Source organism: Tauraco erythrolophus, chromosome Z (genome assembly GCF_009769465.1).
Source record: "Tauraco erythrolophus isolate bTauEry1 chromosome Z, bTauEry1.pri, whole genome shotgun sequence".
NCBI lineage: Eukaryota > Metazoa > Chordata > Aves > Musophagiformes > Musophagidae > Tauraco > Tauraco erythrolophus.
In genome coordinates, this window is record NC_141496.1 from 39857097 (window position 1) to 39878641 (window position 21545).

At 39.2% G+C, this 21545-nt stretch overlaps 1 protein-coding gene across 1 annotated transcript in view; it reads left to right on the forward strand.

Moving 5' to 3' along the window:
• EDIL3 (EGF like and discoidin domains 3) overlaps positions 1 to 21545 on the forward strand; it is a 273150-nt gene that overhangs the window by 219078 nt on the left and 32527 nt on the right. Inside the window, exon 9 of the mRNA XM_086629011.1 lies at positions 195 to 379. Coding sequence (XP_086485137.1) covers positions 195 to 379 — 185 coding nt within the window. The remainder of the gene's footprint in view (positions 1 to 194; positions 380 to 21545) is intronic.

Below are 21545 nucleotides of genomic sequence, written 5' to 3' on the forward strand. Positions count from 1 at the left end.
CTGCCAAGGTAGTGTTGAAATAAAGTACCTTGAATTGACTATTTTTCATTTGTTTGTTTTGCAAGTTCCTCCAACAATAGTCTTGATTAAAGCCTTTTCTTCAAGAATTGCTAGTTTTCTTTTCCCTATCAGAAAACCTGAACCACTTACAGAGATAAGTAGGTAGTGTCACAGATCTTATTTTGCTCTTTCAGGTTGCTCTGAACCCCTGGGGATGAAATCAGGACATATACAAGACTACCAAATTACTGCCTCCAGTGTTTTCCGTACGCTGAACATGGACATGTTCGCTTGGGAGCCCAGGAAAGCTCGGTTGGACAAGCAAGGCAAAGTTAATGCCTGGACTTCCGGCCACAATGACCAGTCACAGTGGTTGCAGGTAAAGTTTCACATACTTTTTCCCAAATGTTTGTCTTCTTTGTGTTTCAGGTGTGGGGATGGTTGACTGGTTTAGGATTATATTTGTATTCTTCAGTTTCTGAGTATAACCATCCTAACTCTGGCACACGTAGATTTTGAAGCTATGAAAGCCTACACACATCTTTTTTTTGGTGCCTCAGTTACAGAAAACCCTGCTGAGGGAAACCTTCAGCTCCACTAGCCAAACCTCAAGAGTTGCCCAGCAACCATGAATTTTCCTTTGTTAATGGACACAAATAGTAGTTGCAGATCTGTTTCACTGGCTTCTCCTCTTTTGTTTAGAGACACTATTTTTTTTTCCCCTTTCTGTCCTTCCAAAGCTCCCTGGAAAAGCGTATTTACTTCAGGTTAGTGCACGTCAGCAAATCCAGCCCATAGAAATTATCTTTGTCTGAGACTGCTCAAATTACCTTCTGACATTGCTCTGAAGCTAGCAAGACTAATTCAGCACATGAATTCATTATAAACCTGTGCATAGGGGTTGTTTTCAGCCTGGGAGTGATTTATACAAGTCAGTAGTACGCTAATGTGAAAGATTGCAATAAATCACCAGTATGGAAGCCTATTTGACCAGTCACTGACACCTTTACATTTTCTGAACTGTGGAAAATAGCAGTGTTTTGAGTCAGCTGCCAGTTTGCAGTGCAGTTCTCGGTGGGAAGCCTCAATAGCACAAGACATGGCTACTAACCCCCTGCAATCTTTTCACATATAAATTATGACATATTAGCTTTTTTACCTGCAGTTGCTAAGCAATTTAGCAATACGATTACTATCTATTCTCCCGAGTTAACACAGGTACTGAAAGGAAGAAGCAGTTGCCTTGCCTATTTAACTTTTGAATAACTGAAGATCCTGGGATTTGCTGAAAGTTTTTTAGAGCAGCTTGTTGAAACAGCAGTTAGTAACTTCTGGAGAGGAGAAAAATTTTATTGCTGTTTTTCACAGTGGAGAAGCAGATGAAAATGTTTCTCCACCTAAAAGAGAGGCAGGTGTATCATAGCCAGTTTTAGCCCAATCAGTGATACCAAGAAACTAAGAGCGTGCAGAGACTCCACAGAAATACCCATAGTGTGTTATTCCTCCTGTGAGTGACTGGATTTTTAGTGAACTACAGATGGCAAGAGGCTTCAGAGTTAATTCTTGTATTCTAAAATTTTCCATTCTGTTCTAAATCTTTCTGTATTTGAACCCACCGGAACCTGCAAAATTTAGTACGACCATTTGCACAGTCTCTGCAAGACCTTGAAGCATCAGGGATACATTTTTTAATCTGGTCAAAAGAAACTCGTGAAGAAATATTTATCTTCCAGTTCATTTGTCATATAGCTATGATATGAGTTCAGTAACTTCACAGGACTATAACCGATTTACCCTTTCCAGAAAATCATCATACTTACTATATTTCTCCAAAAGAGTATCATAACATTTCTTGTTTGAAAAAAAAAAACAGGAGTCATTAACACCACTTTTTTTTTCAGTGCTTAAGCTGGTCTTTAACTTCTGCTGTAGGTGATTATTCTGAATTCAGTCTATGAGTAGAGATAGGATCAGATGCTTCAAGTCTAGGTAATGATTCTGTAAGAAACATTTGAATTTCATAGTTCGTTGTTCTCTTTGCTGGTAGCTCTCTGTTCTCTGTTTTTTCTTCAAAATGCAGAGTATTGTATTGTAACCTTTGAACGCACTGACTGCAATTTTGTCATTATGCTGCTTTCATAGATTTTAGTCGACATTTGGAAGAAAAATCCTGTGAAGGCAAACTTGTATGTGTGCCCTTTTCCCTCAGCAATTACATATTACAAGGAACAATCCCAATAGTGGTTCCATGGTATCGTAAAACAGCCTTAAAGTAAGATACAGACTTCTGGATTTTGCTAATTCAGCTGGCCTACCAATATGATAATTCACAGTGTTAGCTTTCCGTGCGTTTTGAATTTTCTCCACATGCCTTATTTGATTAATCTTTTGTAATATTCACCAGAAAGCCTATAAAATTGGGTAAAAGCCTACTGAATGCCTTCAAAAATTATTGTTGTAGTGTGTGGTATGTGAATGAATTGAACAGATCTGTTCTGACTTACAGTTTTATTTTTGGGGATCCTTGTCCAAATGCCATTGCTATCAACTATTTCTCGGTTTAAAAGCTTGTGTGCTAATATGTTAGCACATCTCAGAGTGCCCGCTGTGATAATGGTTGCTAAGAGGTGATGTTTGCATCATGCATAAATGCTACTTTCTACTTATGAGCAGTTCACAGTGCTTTTGCATAAACCTAGAAATTCTTCTCTCTCATGAGCTAGGGTTGTTTTACTTGGTTATCTCTCAAAAAGGAAAACTTAAAATCTTCTATGTGCTTAAAAATGCAGCCATTAATAAGTATGCTCTTTGGTTTTAAAGTGTTCTGGATTGCTACATCCATGATTTAGCTCCAGAGGCAGGAATATGAAGTATTATGTGGCTCTGCACGCAAACTGCATTTTCAGGTTTGAGAAGAATGCTCACCTTACTGGTGCTGCAATTGATGAAAATCTGTGTGATCTAGACTCTGCTCACTTAAAAACTCCAGGTTCCCCACACAACACTCCTTTATAGCAAACACCATCATTAGTAATGGAAGAAAGTATTTTTGTGATATGAGGGAAAACCCAATGAGATTAGATGACCAAAATTGTACTTTTCCAGCTCAGTCATAGTCTGGGTCTGAATTGCCCCACATGTCCCTTGCTCAAGGGCACTCTTGCCACTCGTTTAGAGATGATGCTGCAGAAGCCATGTCAGTCACATGGCCTGATTCACAGCACAGGAGCTTCAATTCAGTTTAACTTCTCTCTTTAGTGTCTCTGTACTCATCACAAATAAAATCTGTGCAGCTTAGTGTTCTGGTTTAGCCCAGCCGGCACCTAAGCCACCATGCAGCCGCTCTGTCATTCCTCCTCCCAGTCCGTGGGGTGGAGAGGAGAAAAATGTAACAAAAGGCCTGAGAGTCAAGATAAGAAGAGGGAAAGATCACCCACCAACCATGGCCCCCGGCAAAACATACTCAGCTTAAGGACAAATCAATTTAATTTGTTAACAGTTGCTTCAGAGAGGATGAGAAACAAAGCTAGATCTTAAAGAAACACACCTTTCCCCACCCCTCCCTTCTACCCGACTCTACCTACTCCCACCTATGGTGCAGGCAGACGGGGAAGGGGGTTGCCAGTCAGTTCATTGCGTGCTACTTCTGCTTCTCCTTCCTCCTCAGGGAGAGGACTCCTTACACTCTTCCCCTGCTCCAACATGAGGTCCTTCCTCATGAGAAATAGTGCATGCACTTGTGCAACATGAGTCCTTCCCACAGGATGCAATCCTTACCCATCAGATTGCTCCAGTGTGGGCTTTTCCCACAGGGTCACAGCTTCCTAAGGTGCAGCCACTCGCTTCGATGTAGGGTCCCTTCTCATGATTGCAAATGCATCCCTGCTCCACCATCAGTCTCCAGCAGCGTGGGGTTGCTTCCCACAGAGACAATCCTCTAAGAACTTCCTTAGGCGCAGGAATCTCTGCTCCAGTGTGGGGTTCTCCACGGGCTGCAGGGGAATCTGAGCTCCAGCACACCTTCTGCCACTCCATCTTCACTGACCTAGGGTCTGTGTGGCCGTTTCTCTCAGATCTCAGTCCTCTCTCCACTTCAGCTGTCTTGAATAGGGCATTTCCAGAGGCATTGGTTGGCTCGACCATGGCCAGAGGAATTGGGGAGTCTGACCTGGCCAGAGGCTGGTCCAACCAGTTTTGGAGCTGAGGAAACTTCTCCCAGCTCCTTACAGGGGCCATCTCTGCAGCCCCTCCCCTGCTACCAAAACTCCACCACATAAACCCAGCACACTTGGTGATACAGGACAACATAGCTGTTCAGGTTTGGTACCAAATCTAATATGAGTAATGACTTCCAGCAACTGTCTCTACTCCTGAATACTTTCTTTAGAGACTCCCTTCCTTTGAGAAACACTCCTATGAAATCATCTGAATAAAATTAAAGATTGAGAAGAAGTGGGGAAGTGAAACTAAAATAAAAAAGTAATAGTTTACTTCCCATAATTATCTATAAACTTAGCATAAACCAGGCTATGTAAAGCATTTCAGGTTAACTACTGATAAAAAAAAATACTACATTTCACTTTCCTTCAAGGAAGTCCCTTTTCCCTCATTACTTCGATTTGCTTGTCAGCATCATTTGCTACCTTGAACCAGTTCACAGGCTTTTCCCAGGATCTCTTGCTAAGCTGCTGTGACCAGGCTGTTTTGCCAGGTTTTTGGAGTGCTTCTGTTCCTCCTGGTCACAGTCTAGGACTGTCATCCCAGCCAGTCATCCCATTTCCCGTTTCTTCAATTATTTGACATGAAAGAAGATGTTAAAGTACTTCCTGCCTTATGCTCGGAATGAGGCACTGAGGCTATAAAGATTATTGAAAAAGATTCCTACTAATCTTTCAAATGCTTGATGACTGCTCTTGTAAATAGACTTTCACCGTTCTATATCTCATTTTCCTAACCAAGACTATAATTCAAAAGAATGAACGTTTTCCTGAAAATCCATTCCTACTCTACTACTAATTTTCTGCAGTTATAAATTATATATAGCAGCTTACAGTCCCTTTTCTCTGATTACTGTTAGTTAAGTTTTGGTATTTTAAAATATTCCCTTATTTCTGCTACATCAACATGTGCCACATCTGTCACTGTATTGATTTCCCACGCTCTCACACTGCCTAATAAAGACACCAACACCTTGTGCGCTAATGCCTTTGCCCGTTTGTCCTTTGCCTGGTGATTCAGCAAGTAATTTCTCTGATGCTGTTTCTCTGATCTACCATCCTCTGCAATATTCCTTGGAGCTGAGGCATCTCAGTTCGTTTGGTGTCTCCAAATAGCTGGAGCTTACTTCTCCTCCCTCAACCATCTTCTTTACATAAATTGTTTTGTGTGTTATCCTAGTTCTAACTTTCTAATTGTACATGGGTGTTGATAGTATTTCATCTTAAAACTGGTGATATGCTGGATTTTTTGAAGGCCTGTATCTCTGCAGAGATACAGCTGGATGAAAAGAACACCCATCTTGGAAGCCTGCTGAGGTTTCTTTTATATCTCCGTATTATCTTTGGGTCACCAGCAGCACTGCAGTAGCTTTATGATTCTAGTTGTACTTGAAGCTTTAAAACAGTTTAGTCGCTGCAAAAATGACTTTCATCTGGTTGCTTAGCGTGTGTTTTGCTGCAAGGCTAGTAGAAAGTTCTGCAACTTGATGTGCATGAATGATAAACCTGATACAGTTTATCCACAGTTCTTTTATATAGTCACCATTGAGCTCAGATGATTAAAGAAAATCATCTCCCCCTCAAATAGTAGACTGGAGCAAAAAGCAATGTCTTGTTCTAGTGTTTCTCTTGCTGCTCAGATGTGATGGAATCAGCCAAGCACTATTAGGCAAAACCCAGTTGCTGACAAAAATAGCAGATTGTTTGAAGACTGACAGAGAAACTGTTATGTATATACCTACACATTTTTAAAATATAGTGATTGCCAGTAGTATAATGCACTTGGTTTGGGTATTGTCCTGCCAACCTCCAGTATTAGACAATATTAATGAGATTTTTCATCAACACCTTTAGAAAACAATTGTCTCAGTGCTGCAGTTGACTTATTCTTTCAGTTTAATACATGACCATCTTGTTTACATCACAAAGTCTCTTGTTTGAAAAGAAAGTCAAAACTGTATTCCAAATAATGACTCACTTTTTGTTATATATACACAAAAACATCTCTAGCTACGAAGTCTCATGCCATCATACGTTCTACTTATCTTCATTTTCTAGCATTTATTTACAACGTTTAAGCTTCTAAGAGATCAAATAAAAGAGTTGTGTTTTAAAGACTAAAACAGATGACTTCTACTCAGGTTTTTTTACAGAGTACTTTTATAGGAAGTGGACTACTATTTACAAAACTTGGCAGTGGTACGTGTTGTGCTTTGCACCACCAACACAAGTCATCTGAAATTGTCTAAATACTAAGATAAATGAGGATTTAGAGACAACAGAGGGTAACCATGCCTAATGCCATGTCATCTTCAGCAGCCTTGTGCAGAGCACAGCTAACATGAGCCTGGAAAGACAGCGAGACCTTTTTTTTTTTTGCTTTTCACTGAGTTATTGACTATGTAACCTGATGCAAAGGGACTAAACTAAAGCAATTTTTAATTTTCAGATTCTACATATAAAATTTACATAGGCAATTTATAGATATATTAAAATACCTACTTCTGATTAGTTACTCAGGCTCCTTCTGTAGCCAATGGAAAGAGGATAACATGATCAGGAAAGTGCCTAAGTTTCCTGTTATGAATCACCCTGGAGATGTGCCTTTACTCTGTTAGCCACAGAGAGAGAGAGACAATTAGCTTAAACTAGAAGATGAATTTTTGAATGATGAAAGTTATGTAAGGTGAATCCATCCCTTTTCTAATACAGGGAGAGAACACTATTTTTTGTCTCATATTAGTTAGCTGAGCTTATTTTAATGTTAGTGTTCTTTCTGTCCCCAAAAAAATAAACAATGTTGTTTTCCATCTGTCATGGTATTTGCTTCTTGTCTATTATTGCACCTGCCTCTTTCTCCTCTTTTTTTTTTTTTTTTTATTTACCTGCTTATTTGTAATTAAGAGGCTGCAGGCTTACTAGACAGGAAATCACTATACTGTAGCGTTTTATAAATGCTGAAAACAACTCATAAGGAGAAAAATATGTGTATTGTTTAATTATCTTTTGAATTGTGTCATTAGCACAGCACGCGTTAATACCAATACTGGTTAAAGTAGCCAAGTAAGTGGTTTCTGTCTGGCCACCAGCTTAAATGTTTTATTTTCACACCCACACTCTGGAACAAAAGAAAATGCTTAACAACATCTTAATTAAATAGGGACTTGAAAGACCTAAAATTGGAATAGGATAAAATGTTAGTTTAAGACCAATCTAGTAATTAACATAATGAGGAAATTACATGACTTCTAAAAGGCTTGGACTGCTAAGCAGTGTGTTGTAGGTGGTCTTTGAAAGATACAGTAGTATTCTATGGGAATCGTAAGCTTAATTATAACACATTATAAACAAAGGGCACGTATCTTTCTGTGCAGCTCCTATAAACCACAGCCATCACCAAAAGATCAGGAAAGGAATCAATGTCCTTTACATGTACAACAACAAATGTCTCTCATTATTCAGATGCAAAGTTGGTACTGTTTTTTAATTAAAATTTCTCACAAGCAGAAAACTCAGTTCTCAGTTTTCAGATGGCAAAAGGCATGTGCAGAAATCAGCCTTGCTTTTTATTGGGATACTGAAAGATCCTTACAGTCAATATTGGTGATTTTATCTTTTCAAATCAGTCATCTTTTTCTTGTGGTTCTTGACAAGGTAGCTGTCATTTTCTGCTTGATGGACTTCACTTGGACACTCAGCTTTGGCATCTTCTTGATCTTACACTTACCTCAATGAGGAACTTCACAGAGTAATATTCTATTCACACAGTCTGATAGTTCAGAGGATGCAGCAACACAAGACAGGCTGTGATTAAATTATTAAGATGGATCTTTGCCAGAAACTTGCTATAGGTAAATTTCCCTATAAGAAGCAGCCAGTGGTAGAACAAGGTAGTAACGGACAAATAGTTCCGAGCGATTTAGTCAAAGACAAAAGCAGGTAAAGAAAGATACCAGCTTCTAAATTGCACACCAATAAATATACCTACTTTTCACTGGCTAGGCTAAAGTGCCAAACAGGTCACTTTGCTGGCTCCTTCATTTATGCCCATAAACCATAGACTTAAATTTACAGCTAGATGATCACTGTTTGCTTTTAGGACAGTGTGTAGCTGGAGATGAACAGCAAGGTTTTTTTCTTCCCCCCTTTTTTTTTTAACTTTGATCTCTCAATATGTTGCCAGTGCTTTTTTAACTCTTACTAACAAACACATAGCTTAGAGAAATGGTAGTAAGAGGTATGCCTTGATTTCCTAGTTGCAGTTATCTGCCAGCAAATATTTGATGACCATTCCAGAGGTCACTTTCTAACCCGTTTTTTCCCCCAAATCATTTCAAGTTAAATGAATTATTCACATTAATAGCGTTACTAAATTGTGTATTTCAGCATTGCCCTTCCTAAATTGCTTTTGACTTTGCAAAGGTTTCTTCTGTGATTCATTTTATGGAAATGTTTATAGTGGTAATTGAATTTAAGCCTTGGAATCAAATAAGGCAGCATAAAATCTTGGTTTATTTTGCCTTTTCAACGCTGTATTCTGGCTGTATTTTATCATTTTTTATGTGCTCTTGCGGCCCAGAAGGCCAACCGCGTCCTGGGCTGCATCAAGAGGAGCGTGGCCAGCAGGTCAAGGGAGGTGATTCTCCCCCTCTACTCTGCCCTCGTGAGACCTCACTTGGAGTATTGCGTCCAGTTCTGGAGTCCCCAACATAAGAAGGACATGGACCAGTTGGAGAGGGTCCAGAGGAGGGCCACGAAGATGATAAGAGGGCTGAAGCACCTTTCCTATGAGGACAGGCTGAAAGAGTTGGGGCTCTTCAGCCTGGAGAAGAGGAGGCTCCGGGGTGACCTTATAGCGGTCTTCCAGTACCTCAAGGGGGCCTACAAGAAAGATGGGGAGAGGCTGTTCAAGAGGGCCAGTTGTGATAGGACAAGGGGTAATGGTTTTAAAATAGAGGGAGGTAGATTCAGGTTGGATATTAGGAAAAAATTTTTTACCATGAGAGTTGTAGAACACTGGAACAGGTTGCCCAGAGAGGTGGTGGATGCTCCATCCCTGGAGACGTTCAAGGCCCGGTTGGATGAGGCCCTGAGCAACCTGATCTAGTTGGAGATATCCCTGTTCCTTGCAGGGGGGTTGGACTAGATGACCTTTGAAGGTCCCTTCCGGCCCTAACGATTCTATGATTCTATGATTTAGGTAGTCAAGTCTAGAGCCTTGGTAGAATCATTGATTTTACTCTGGCCAAATGCAAATAGATTGTTAGGATAGGCAGAGTAAAGAAGCCATTTGTTTAAGGCATCCAGGAAATAGACAGCAAACACACAGCATGATTATTTCCTGGGATAAAATTGTATGACAACACTTTCATAAAAAGGTACAAAGGAGAGAGTCTGTCTGAACTGTAAATTAGCTATGGTTTAGATTTTATAGGAGAAAAATCTGTCATTGCACAAAGTCCTACTCTGTTCAGGGAATTATATTCCCTACTGTCTCTGTTAAGTCTTCAGTAAAAAATGAGGAGTTAACTCAGTGTTCCAGAGCCGTATCTTTGAAACATAGCAAATTCATCATTGCTAACAAAAATTACTTGAGAAGTTTCCATAAAGAGTTGAATCATGTCTAGCTCTAAAGCATTGCAAGAGAGTTCTGCTGGTTCCCTTACTGACTTGTAGTTTTCCTCTGTGCATCACTCCCCTGCAGATGAAAGTTAAATTGAATAATGACCCATTTCCTATTACAACAACAGTTTTTGATCTTGCTTTAAAAAATCTGGGAGTGTGAGCGACAACCCCCTGGTTGTTCTGAATTTTGATGTACGTAGGATCTGAGTCTGAAGTATTTTTTGTTACTGTGTGTTTACAGTGGAAATTTTGCTCTTACTCGATGACATTAGCAACACCTTCTGAAAATGACATGCATTAAATTTTAATGGAAAGATGTTAGTTTTGCATTGTTTTAAATTCCTGACTGTTTTACTTAGCTATCCTTTCCATCGATTTGAAATAATGCTCTGTCTCTATTTGTGAAAGAAAACTGTATTTTCCTTGCCCGCTTTTAAAATAACAAAATGGCTACAAAATTGGCTAGATAGGAATACAAAACAAAAGGATGAAAATGTGATTTTCATTCATGCCTTCTTCTTCCATGGCAATGTTTCAAAATAGCATCCACTTTTTCCTAATAAAACTGTTCATTGTTTTTGTAGCTACGTCTGAATTAGTTTTAGACTCAAGCACAATTGGGCACATTTGTTGCCCCGCAATACTTTCGATCTCAACAAGACAAAAGGATGACAAAGAAAATACAGATGACAGAGAGAAGTGAAACAACCTTGTCAAGGTCACATATTTTTAAGCAGCAAAAAACACCTGATGTAAAAACAGGTGGGACAAAAGCCGATACAGGATGAAAGTAAAAGAATAGAGGAGAACTGGGTCTAGTTCTGTTTTCTGTTAGCTCAAAGCTTTAGTAACTGAACTGTGCTGGTTTTATTAGCCCTGTGCATTTGTTCCCAAATGCTACTTATTGACTAAGCAAGACACATATTTTCTTCATGTATCTGTCAAGATCTTATGAGGAAAGTATACAAAGGTCTTGGAACGCTATTCTTCACTGAACAGGCCTCTCAATTTTACATTTGTATGATTTTACTTTTTACACCGATTTAAAAATGCAGTGAAGCTGTATTACAAAATTCTGGTTGACTTCAGAACGTGTTTGTTCAAAATCTGCTACTAATTTTCTTATTCTGTTCTGTAGATAGAGACAGATTGATTCCTAGCTTGGCAAATGGTGAACAAAGATCGTATCATTTTTTGCTAATTAAATAATGAAATTGAGACACAAACACGAACAAGTAGTGGTGGCAAAGGAACCTCAAATTACTCTAAATTAGAAGGCCACAAGCTACCTTGGAGCCGTCTTCAGAGGAGGGGGGAACATGCTTAACCAGGCTAACATTTCCCTAGCAGCAAGCAGAAAAATGAAACTGTCATATCTCTGCATGTTAAAGCATCATATAAACTAGATATGGACGTTTCTGTTGCTGTTTCTGAATCTGAGCCTATTCATTGGTTTCATCGTGCATTTCTCCCTAATAACATCCCCATCGTAGTTTAGTGTTGATTTCAGCAGAATACTTAATAGCTTGGCCTTTTTCATTTTGGTTTCCATGTTAACTCAGTTGTGTTTATATAGCAATGTATTGTGCAAGACCCTCTTTCCACTCTGCTTAATAACATTCATCCTGCTTGATCCGCAAGTAACGCAAGAGCAGTTTCCCTATTAGAAAACATGACATAAGAGAAAAATCTTAGCAGAAAAGGTGAGAAAGAAAGAAAGACAATTTAAAAGGGAAATCACAGTAGACACAAAAATACTGCAACTAAAAATTTCTTCAATTATCTGGGGTTTGTTCAAGAGCACCTTGAGACTTGTAATATAGAGTGTCAGAACAGGCTCTCGTTAGAATTTCCTCCCTGGTATTGGGCTTGTGTGTCTGTCTGTACATCTGCTCACAGGAGCCGAGACTTACACAACAAGCATAAAGATAGAAATAAAGGCAAATTTTCTCAGAACAGAGGCATGTTTTTTAATCTATAATTCGTCTTTGACATCAGGACAGAACTGAGAAGATATCTGAGTTGACAGTGCTTGTGCTCACATTCGATAGTTTTCTCTAAAATAAGTCACATAATAGGTTACTTTAATGAAATACATGCTGTAAAAGTTAGTCCTTGGGATTACAAGAACTTCCTGCCTAATTATGTCCTATACATAACCAAGTCTTAATTGCTTTTGTTGTTGGAGTGATCTCCTTAGAAGCTTCATGTTTAATTAACCACAAGATGTATTAATCCTATTTCAACCCAGCCTTCCTTTGTTGTATAATTAAGCAGAAAAATATTTTCGCAATTAGAAGTTCATTCTATATATAGCTAGTAAGAATCATAGAATCATAGAATTGTTAGGGTTGGAAGGGACCTCAAAGATCATCTAGTTCCAATCCCCCTGCCATGGGCAGGGAAACCCTCCACTACACCAGGTTGCCCAAAGCCTCATCCAACCTGGCCTTGAACACTTCCAGGGATGGGGCATCTACGACTTCTCTGGGAAACCTGTTCCAGTGCCTCACCACCCTCTGAGTGAAAAATTTCTTCCTTATGTCTAATCTAAATCTCCCCTCTTTCGGTTTAAATCCATTGCCCCTTGTCCTATCACTACATGCCCTTGTAAAAAGTCCCTCTCCAGCTTTCCTGTAGGCCCCCTTTAAGTACTGGAAGGCTGCGATAAGATCACCCTGGAGCCTTCTCTTCTCCCGGCTGAACAGCCCCAACTCTCTCAGCCTGTCTTCATAGCAGAGGTGCTCCAGCCCTCAGATCATCTTCATGGCCCTCCTCTGGACCTGCTCCAGCAGCTCCATGTCCTTCTTGTGCTGGGGATTCCAGAGCTGAATGCGGTATTCCAGGTGGGGTCTCAGGAGAGCAGAGTAGAGGAGCAGAATCACCTCCCTCGTCCTGTTGGCCATGCTCCTTTTGATGCAGCCCAGGACATGGTTGGCTTTCTGGGCTGTCAGTGCACATTGCCGGCTCATGTTGAGCTTCTCATCCACCAGCACTCCCAAGTGCTTTTCCTCAGGGCTGCTCTCAATCCATTCACCTCTGTAAAAAATACAGAACTGTTATTTCTAATGGCAAAAGTAAAAATATTTAGACTTATCTTAACGGGTCATCCTAGTTCAGAGGTAATGAGAATTATAACACAACAGTACTGTTTTCAGCTAAGAAGTATTAAGACGACTATCAGAATGTTTTTTAAAGGCCTCACTGCAGATGGTTAATGATCTCCCTTTGGCAACATCAGAAATACTACAAAGCCGTGATGCAATATTTATAAATATAGGAACAGACCCTCACTGTTACTTTGAGATGTTCCTCAGTTTGTCTTATTTATACTTCAGTTACATTGAACTCAATCACTGAAGCTATATACCAGATATACAAATACTGTGGATTCAGTTTTCTGTTTTCCTACATAATGCTGAGCATCCTGAACTTTTAGAAACCTCAATAGCACGTTGGAGGAGTAGCTAAGACTTGCTTTTTTGGAGAAGTACCAGACAGTTTCAGCTGATGCTGTTTCATGGACCCAAAGAATAAGAGATTTTCAGAAGGTGGTTTATTGACTCACTAGATAACTTACATGACACTCTTGAGACTGTAAAACTCAGTGGCCAACTGAGCAAAGTGTAGATGCCTCCAAACTCAATAAGGGCCTCAGAGCACAGCAGTCGCATAGTTCAGAGCAGCATGCAAGTCCACCACAGAAGAAAGCTATATTGTTTTCTGTGTCTTTCATTGAGCCTGTGAAGGTTCTTCATCCACTTCAACAACATCTCTAGAAATACCATGATTTTTGTCTCTATATAAATATGTGTTGCATGCTGATACATGTACAATGAATGGGCTGAGCCTCAGTCAAAGAATATCTACCTTATAACAACAATGGGTCACACAGTAGGAGAGTGTGAGCCAAATCCAAATGACTTAATGGGAGTCACAGCCTGACCGTCAGTAGAGAGGTGCCTGGTGTCTAATGAACGAATTATACATTCATTTTGCTCCTTGGCCAAGCTTGTCTGTTTCCTGACTGCAGATCCGTCTCCACTGGGAGGACTGCTTTACTCAAAATAAACCTCAGAGCTGCTTTAAAACAGCTGCCAGTTTAGTTTTAGGGGTTGACTGTTTTTCACAACATCTGACACCAAACCGTTTATTCTTTTCACTTCTGGCAAATGTACACCGATATAAGTTGCAGGACCACAGCAGGATTTGCTTTGTGTTGTGAAATACATCAGAGGGGTTGTTTTTATTTCAGAGAAAATTAGAAGTCTTGTTTTCCAAGGTTCACAGCAATAATTCTTAGTCCTAGAAAGTCTTTTGATATTAAAAATTAAATCTCTGCTTTATGAGAATTTAAGAGTTATTTGGGGGTTATTATCAGAGAGTTTTAACATGGTTCTCTTTATTTTCTTTATTCTCCATCCTGCTGTATGTACTTGTGTGTTGCTGAGGCAATCTGACTCTGTATGTATAAGGAAATTTTTTTTTTTTGTAATTCTAAGATAAAAGCCCTTCTAAGGAAGGGGCTTTTGAGAATTTTGCATGTCTGTGTTAGTTTGTATATCTGCAGATACACGTGGGGAGGGTGCGCCCTTTCTTCTTTTTCCATTATAATTTTTTGTAAATTTTCTGTTTTCATTCCACTCTTCTGGTAAAATGTCATGAAATGTTATCTGGTTTCAGCTTTAATGAAACAATAATGACACCCACTATCAGAGCAAGAGACAATAGGTAGCAAAGAACCATAGCGTTGCATTTTTTGATTCTCTGAAAAGTCAAACTTCAAATGGAATAATCGCATTCTGGGAAAAAAATGGAGCAATTGGAAATAAATGTTGTCATGTTGAGTAACATCTAGCTCTGTGATTTTAAAAAAGTCTGTCATCTATTATGGAAGCTCATTCGGAAGGTGGAAATTGTGGCTAATCAATTTACATTGCAGTCCTCCCACATTGCATGAGCCTTTCTATTTCATTTTCAATGAAACAAGAACTGAATTCTGGGAATTAGATTTTATTTCTTGCATTAAAAGATATAAGCAAGTTAAACTTTAATGCACAAGAAAATAAATGAAAACATTAAAATTAATTATTCAAATTTAATCTGTTCCTCAGTTTTACAGAGAACTGTAAATCTCATTTAAGAATTGCACTTCAGCCATTTAGGCAATGTGGCCTTTAAAACCAGAATAGAGACTATATGAGGACCTTTCTAGACAATTTGATCTTCTGTCACTTTGCCTTGTATCACCCCATTATTTCCCAGATTAAAGGGAAACGCATAAAATGAAACTCAATGCCATGATTCTAAAAATGCATTGTTTGTAAAATACAGATCGCTTCACTGAACTGCACTTGATTTTAATCACCATGTAGTGGGGATAAAAACAAACGCAGGCAGTTCTCTTATTTTGTTATATTAATTAATTTATTGCACCAACTTTAGGACTCCATTGCTGTAGGAGCTATTTGGGAGGATATTTACAGCTCAGGAACTGCCATTATCTAACCTATTACAGTAACGTTAAAATGTGGAGTTTTTTTACAGAATGGTTAATATCCAAGATAAACAGTGTCTACCTGAAGCAGAAGTAGATGTAAAAGAAGCCAGGTAGTATATGTTCAGATACGGCTGGCAGCATGTTGATCTTTCCTCTTTGAGTTAGATTTAAGAATCAATGCTGTGATGTTGCAAAAATAAGTATCAGAAATCTGATTCAGAATGTAGTGAAGTCGGTGTAAACGCTGGTATTTATTTCTGTATATTTTTGCCATGATATATAGGACACTGCCTTGGAGTAAACTAGGTAAATTGCTCATGTTCAGGGCAGAGTTAGTTGTCGGTACCAACCTGTAAGTGATTTCTAGCTCAGTTGCTTAAAGTGCATGACAGACATATAGCAATTTCGTTTTGGGTTGCTGGTATTTTTAACTTAGTGCTGAATTTTCTAATTTCTCTACATGTAACAACAACAAAAAAGTCAGAAAAGAGTATGGAGAAAGTGGGTTGGGAATGCAATATGTAGTATTTTTCACAATATAAGAATTTAAGTGGAGTCACATGAGATCAGCAGGTGGCAGGTTTATGCAAATAAAAGGAAATATAGCCACATTAAGAGCAAGCACTGAGCTTGCTACAGTAGTGGTAGTCCGTACCACTAGCTACCTATAGACTCTACGAACTGAGGATTTAGGAATTTTGTGCTTTCTGCACCCCCATTTCTTCTCTGTACTGGCCATAAGTGGATAATAAGATACTGCCAGTTGTGCCTGGGTAAGAGAAATATGTGTGACAAAAACTAGAGGACATTAATGGTGGGAGTCAGGTTTTAGGAGGTGGTTTTGCATAGTGACCAGAGAATAACAAGTGATTTTGTGGCTGTCAGAAGTTGATTTGAATTCAAGGGCAGACTGGACATGAGTTCATCAGTTCTTACAGGAAAAAGAACATTAGAAATTACTAAATAGACAAAACACAAGAGGATCAAGAAATTCTCTTGTCTGAAAATTAATGGAGACTGCAGGTGTATTATTAGGCCAACATATATGTGTATATTTTGTCTTTTGTATCTACTTTTGGAAGCCAAATAATCAGTCCTTGGTTTGCATCGGTACAACTTGTCCTCTTCTGTCGGTCTTCTACAGAGACATTTACCATACAAGCGAAGGTACCACAATCAAGGAAATGGAAAAATAAACTGAACAAGAAGGTTAGGACAGCATATGATATTTCATTAACATGATATTCTTTTTTTTCATTTCCAGACTTTTGTGTAATTCTGTCATTAGGAGGACTGCTTTCAAAAAATCCTGTTTCTTCTAGCTGGGAGTAGATATTCAGTGCTTCAGACTAAATATGGGGCACATATTTCTGTAGTCTAACAATCAAAATCGTTTTCTCCACTGAGCTTGAATAATCTGATTGACTCAGGAATAATGTCAAAAGACTAAGTTATGGATGATACTCTAATTTTATAGCACTTTCAGGTTTATTTCTGCAGAATCATATCCTGCAACTGTTGCTCCAGTTTACAATAGGACCTTTCCTGTTTTATGATCCTGTAAAAAGATCGTTTCATTATGATTCCTTACTGTGCACAGGTGTGTCTGTATTCTTCCTAAATCTGTTTAGCCAAATCTGAGCAAGTCACTGGCACTCCATCTCTCTAGTCTCTCTTAAAGGGAGGCAAAGAGCAATTAACTGCTTTCCTGAGATGCCTGTCTGGAAGATGCAGAAGAAATGGGCTTCTAGAGGAGGCTGTTCTCTCCATTGACTCTCCATTCCCTCTGTTGAGTGGACATGGCTAGCTTTGGTTAGGAGCCTACCTTTCAGAAAACAAGACGTTAGTTGAGACTGAGTCTACCCCAACTTGTCATTCAATATTTTTATTTGAAGTAATTTTAATATAAATATCCAACTTATTTTATTTCACTATTATTAGGGTAATAACCTGAAATATATTCCTACACAATAATTTCAATGCTAAGAATGCTATTGTGCCAGCATACTGTCCCCAGAAATGAATGCATGCCTTTTCCAGTTAGCTTGAAATTGAGAAAATTTTGAGAATTGGCAATCAGGGCAACCTGATTGTGTGAACAGATAATATGAAGTACTTGGAATTTGTTTTTAGCAGATCTGCTGGTTTCATCCGTAACATTGGACTGAAAAGGTCCCTGAGGCACTGTCAAGAACAGGGTGATAAGTACCTGAGGTCTGCCAAGGGGTTTCCTTATGTCTTATAAATCCTCTATGTGTATGTCTTCCTCTTTCAATTTTTGTATATTTCATCTCAAGCACTGTGCTGTATTTCGCATTATATAGCTGAAATACCTTCAACATACAAGGGACTACCTACATTAGCAATTAAGCCAGAAGCCAGGAGAACACCACATTTTATGTTATTACCTAATGGTTTCATCATCAATATTTCTAAACTCTTAACTTACCATTATGTGTGATAGTGTCAAGCGATCTTCACAATATTGTTTCTGTCATTAAGTAAAATTGCACAAAGGACTTAACACTTCATAAAGGATTAGAAGAGCTATTGTGTAAATGGACAAAAGATGCTTTTTCACAGAAAAATTTTGAAATGTTACTCATGGTCAATGAAATTTTAAAGATACTGACAGTAGCTTTGATTAGTATAAATGGCAATATTTTTCAGCCTGGTTAAATAAATTATTGGAAAATAAGCAAGATGCTGATAGTGAGCTATGTGCAAAAAGCTTAGTTTACTGCAACATCCAAACATGTTTGTGACACATTGATGAGTAAGTAATCAAGACGTAGAGCATAATTAGCTATGTCCACTATAAATGTTAGCAGGGAAAAAAAAAAACTGAGATTTAAAATCTGATTACTCAAGTCTGTATGACTTTCATAGTATCAAAAACACCGTTATTAAATGCAGCTGCTTTAATAGTACTCATAAAATGTCATTGTCAAAACACACTGTACAAATAAGGATGACATGCAGAACTTAGTGTTGGATTACAAATGTCACAGGAAGCATAGCTGAGTGAATTTAGAAGCGTTGAGTACTGTAACATGTACTTAAGACTAACTTAATGCAACAAGAGCTTCAATTTTTTTGTTAGAACTCATTCGAATCTCTTGCTCATACAGAAGCTGAAAGATTTTTCACTCTACTGTCTTTCACTCTGATTGAGGTGAAAGCACTTTTTATTAGCTGAAGCTCGCAGTAACAAAAATGTGTGATTTAGGCTCAGATGCTATGAGGAAACACTGAATGCCTGACACACCATTGTAACAATATAAGCTGTTGTAGTAGTTATGGAGGATCCTTACAGGGAGAAGAAGAAGTAGGAAATAGGCGTGGAAATAAGATCTTGTCCACCCAACAAAGAACAAGCATGTCTTTATATATTGTCTGTTCTTGTCATTGCTTGAAGGAGTCGGAAACATTATTTCATAGATTTCATAGATTTCATAGATCTCATAGATTTCATAGATTTCTAGGTTGGAAAAGACCTTACAGATCATCCAGTCCAACCGTCCCTAATCCTCGTTAAACCATATCCATAAGTAGTTTGTCCACCCTATTCTTAAACACATCCAGGGATGGGGGCTCAACCACCTCCCTGGGCAGCCTATTCCAGTGGCTGACAACCCTTTCAGAGAAGAAATACTTCCTAACATCCAACCTGAATCTCCCCTGACTAAGCTTATACCCATTTGCTCTTGTTCTATCACCCATCACTAATGTAAAGAGCCCTTCCCCTACCCCCCCACCATCTTTTCTCAAGTATTTATAGGCCGTAATCAGGTCTCCCCTCAGCCTCCTCTTCTCCAGCCTAAACAGCCCCAACTCCCTCAGCCGCTCCTCATAAGTTTTATTTTCCAGCCCCTTGACCAGTTTAGTCGCCCTTCTTTGGACCCGCTCCAGGAGCTCAATATCTCTCTTTAAGCGAGGGGCCCAAAACTGGACACAATATTCCAGGTGCGGCCTCACCAGTGCCGAGTACAGGGGCAGGATCGCTTCCCTGCTCCTGCTGGTTACACTATTTTTGATACACGCCAGTATCCCATTGGCCTTTTTGGCCACCTGGGCACACTGCTGGCTCATATCAAGCCGGTAGTCAACCAACACCCCCAGGTCCTTCTCCGCCAGGCAGCTCTCCAGCCACTCTTTCCCGAGCCTATAGCGATGCTTGGGGTTTTCATACCCCAAGTGAGGGACTCTGCACTTGGCCTTGTTAAAGCTCATGCCATATTTTTTCTAGGTGTTCCAGGTTTTTTTCCCTGGGATGAAGGGGTTAATTTGTACAGTGGATCGATGGATGTTCCATTGATGCTGCCAATTTTGAAGACCTGTTTAGATCCCTTACTTCAGGGTGTAATCTTTTCATCATATTTGTTTTGCATTAATTAGTTTCCGGATTTCTAAATTAGTACATATTTGTGCAAATATACATTTTTTAAAATATCAACAAATCTAGAAATATTTATTAACATTTTAACTTTTAATAATTTAACTTTTAATAATTTAACTTTTAATAATTAAAATATTATCAATACATTTGCATTTCATTTTTACTGAGCTTTATACATGCTTAACAATTGTTACATTGTCCATTGCACATACTTAATAATGTCTAGCAGGGACTCGGCTTTCTTTTGTTTTTGTTTCAGTACATGCACCCACAGGTCTCACCATATCCTAAGCAGTACCCACAAACAAGCTTCAAGTATTTTTGGCAGCTCTGCCTTTCTGAGGGCACCTGAGTCTGAAGAGGCTACTGGCTGGAAATTCAGATTCATGCAGAATGACCTGGTGAGGTGCTCAGAGCTCTCAGCAAAAGTTGCGTTACCTACTTTTCCCTAGCTTTGCAGTTGGAAGTTTCATCATTCCGCTCACAACCCCTCTGCAAGAAAAGTGGCTTGCCTCTTTCCCTGGCTAGAGAATTGAGTTAACAGGATTTGAATTTCCTTTCAGAAGTTCCAAGTGACTGTGGCTGCTGCTGGCTTCCTCTGGGAGTTAGGAACATGTTGCGAGACCTGATGAGCTGTTCTTGATTAGCTGCGTCACAAGGGCTGGAGTGGTGGCTGTTGTTTTTGCAGTATACATCTGAAGCCTTACATGATGTTCAAATTCATTAATCTGATGCATTACCTTAGATTGGATGATACATTGCAGTCATGCACTGGTCACACTGCCAGAATGGAAATTAAATCAGAATTATCCATCTGAAGTGGCAAAAAAATGTTGTCACTAATAGCGGCTGGTTTTCTTTTCAAATTTGCAGAGAAATTTTTCTCAATAGCTGTAATCCACCTTTGCACTTCTGTCTACCATGCCAAAATTGTGGGATTTAGCAGGCAGATAAGGGTATCCTGGGGTGCATATTGTTTTTATAATCTAAGTATGTCCCTTTCAAGACAAAAAAGGGCAGAATCTGTTAAATGTTTTACCAATGAAAAGTAACACAGACACCAGACTCATGTTAAAAGTTAAGTCAGTCACCACAGAAGAATCTAATACAACCTATCTACCTTGAAAAATAATTCCTATTAAGATAACTAGTCCACCTTGAAACAGCAGCAGCCTGAGTCATGTTGCCAACATCCTGCTATAATTTTCTTGTGCGTGTTTATTATATCCCCTTATAATAAAGAAAGGTTTGCATTTGCATGTCTTTACCACCTGTCCTTTTGCCTCCCTTCCTTCCATCCATCTCAGTCATGCCGACGTTTAGCGTGGGCTCCTGATCGTTTTTTGTCAAAGCACTAGCAGCCGTGCCGGAAGCTGCGAGGGGAGGTTGGCCATCTGCCTTCTCCTCTCCACATGCCTCTGCATCTCGATGGCAGCCCTATGCAGAGGCCACCACCTTGCTGCCAGACATCTATCTTCCAGACAGGTATCTGATATTTCTGCGGCACCGATATTCTTCTGCCGCAGCACTTCCCAACTCCTTCCACTCTTTGCATGATGATTCATGAAGATCACGGACACCTGCTTACTGAAAGTAGGGGGAAGATATTTCATTTTAGTAAGAAGAGCTGCTGCATTATTTTGGGCAGGTACAATGTCTAGGTAGTTTGGAAGCACAAGGCATCCATGGCACTGAAGTCATCTATCGCCAATCAGTATTTATTACTGCAGCTAGCCAAACAACCTGCAGGGTTTCAGGTCTTTTTGAATTTATACAATCAAAAAGCAGCCAGATGCCAAGATTT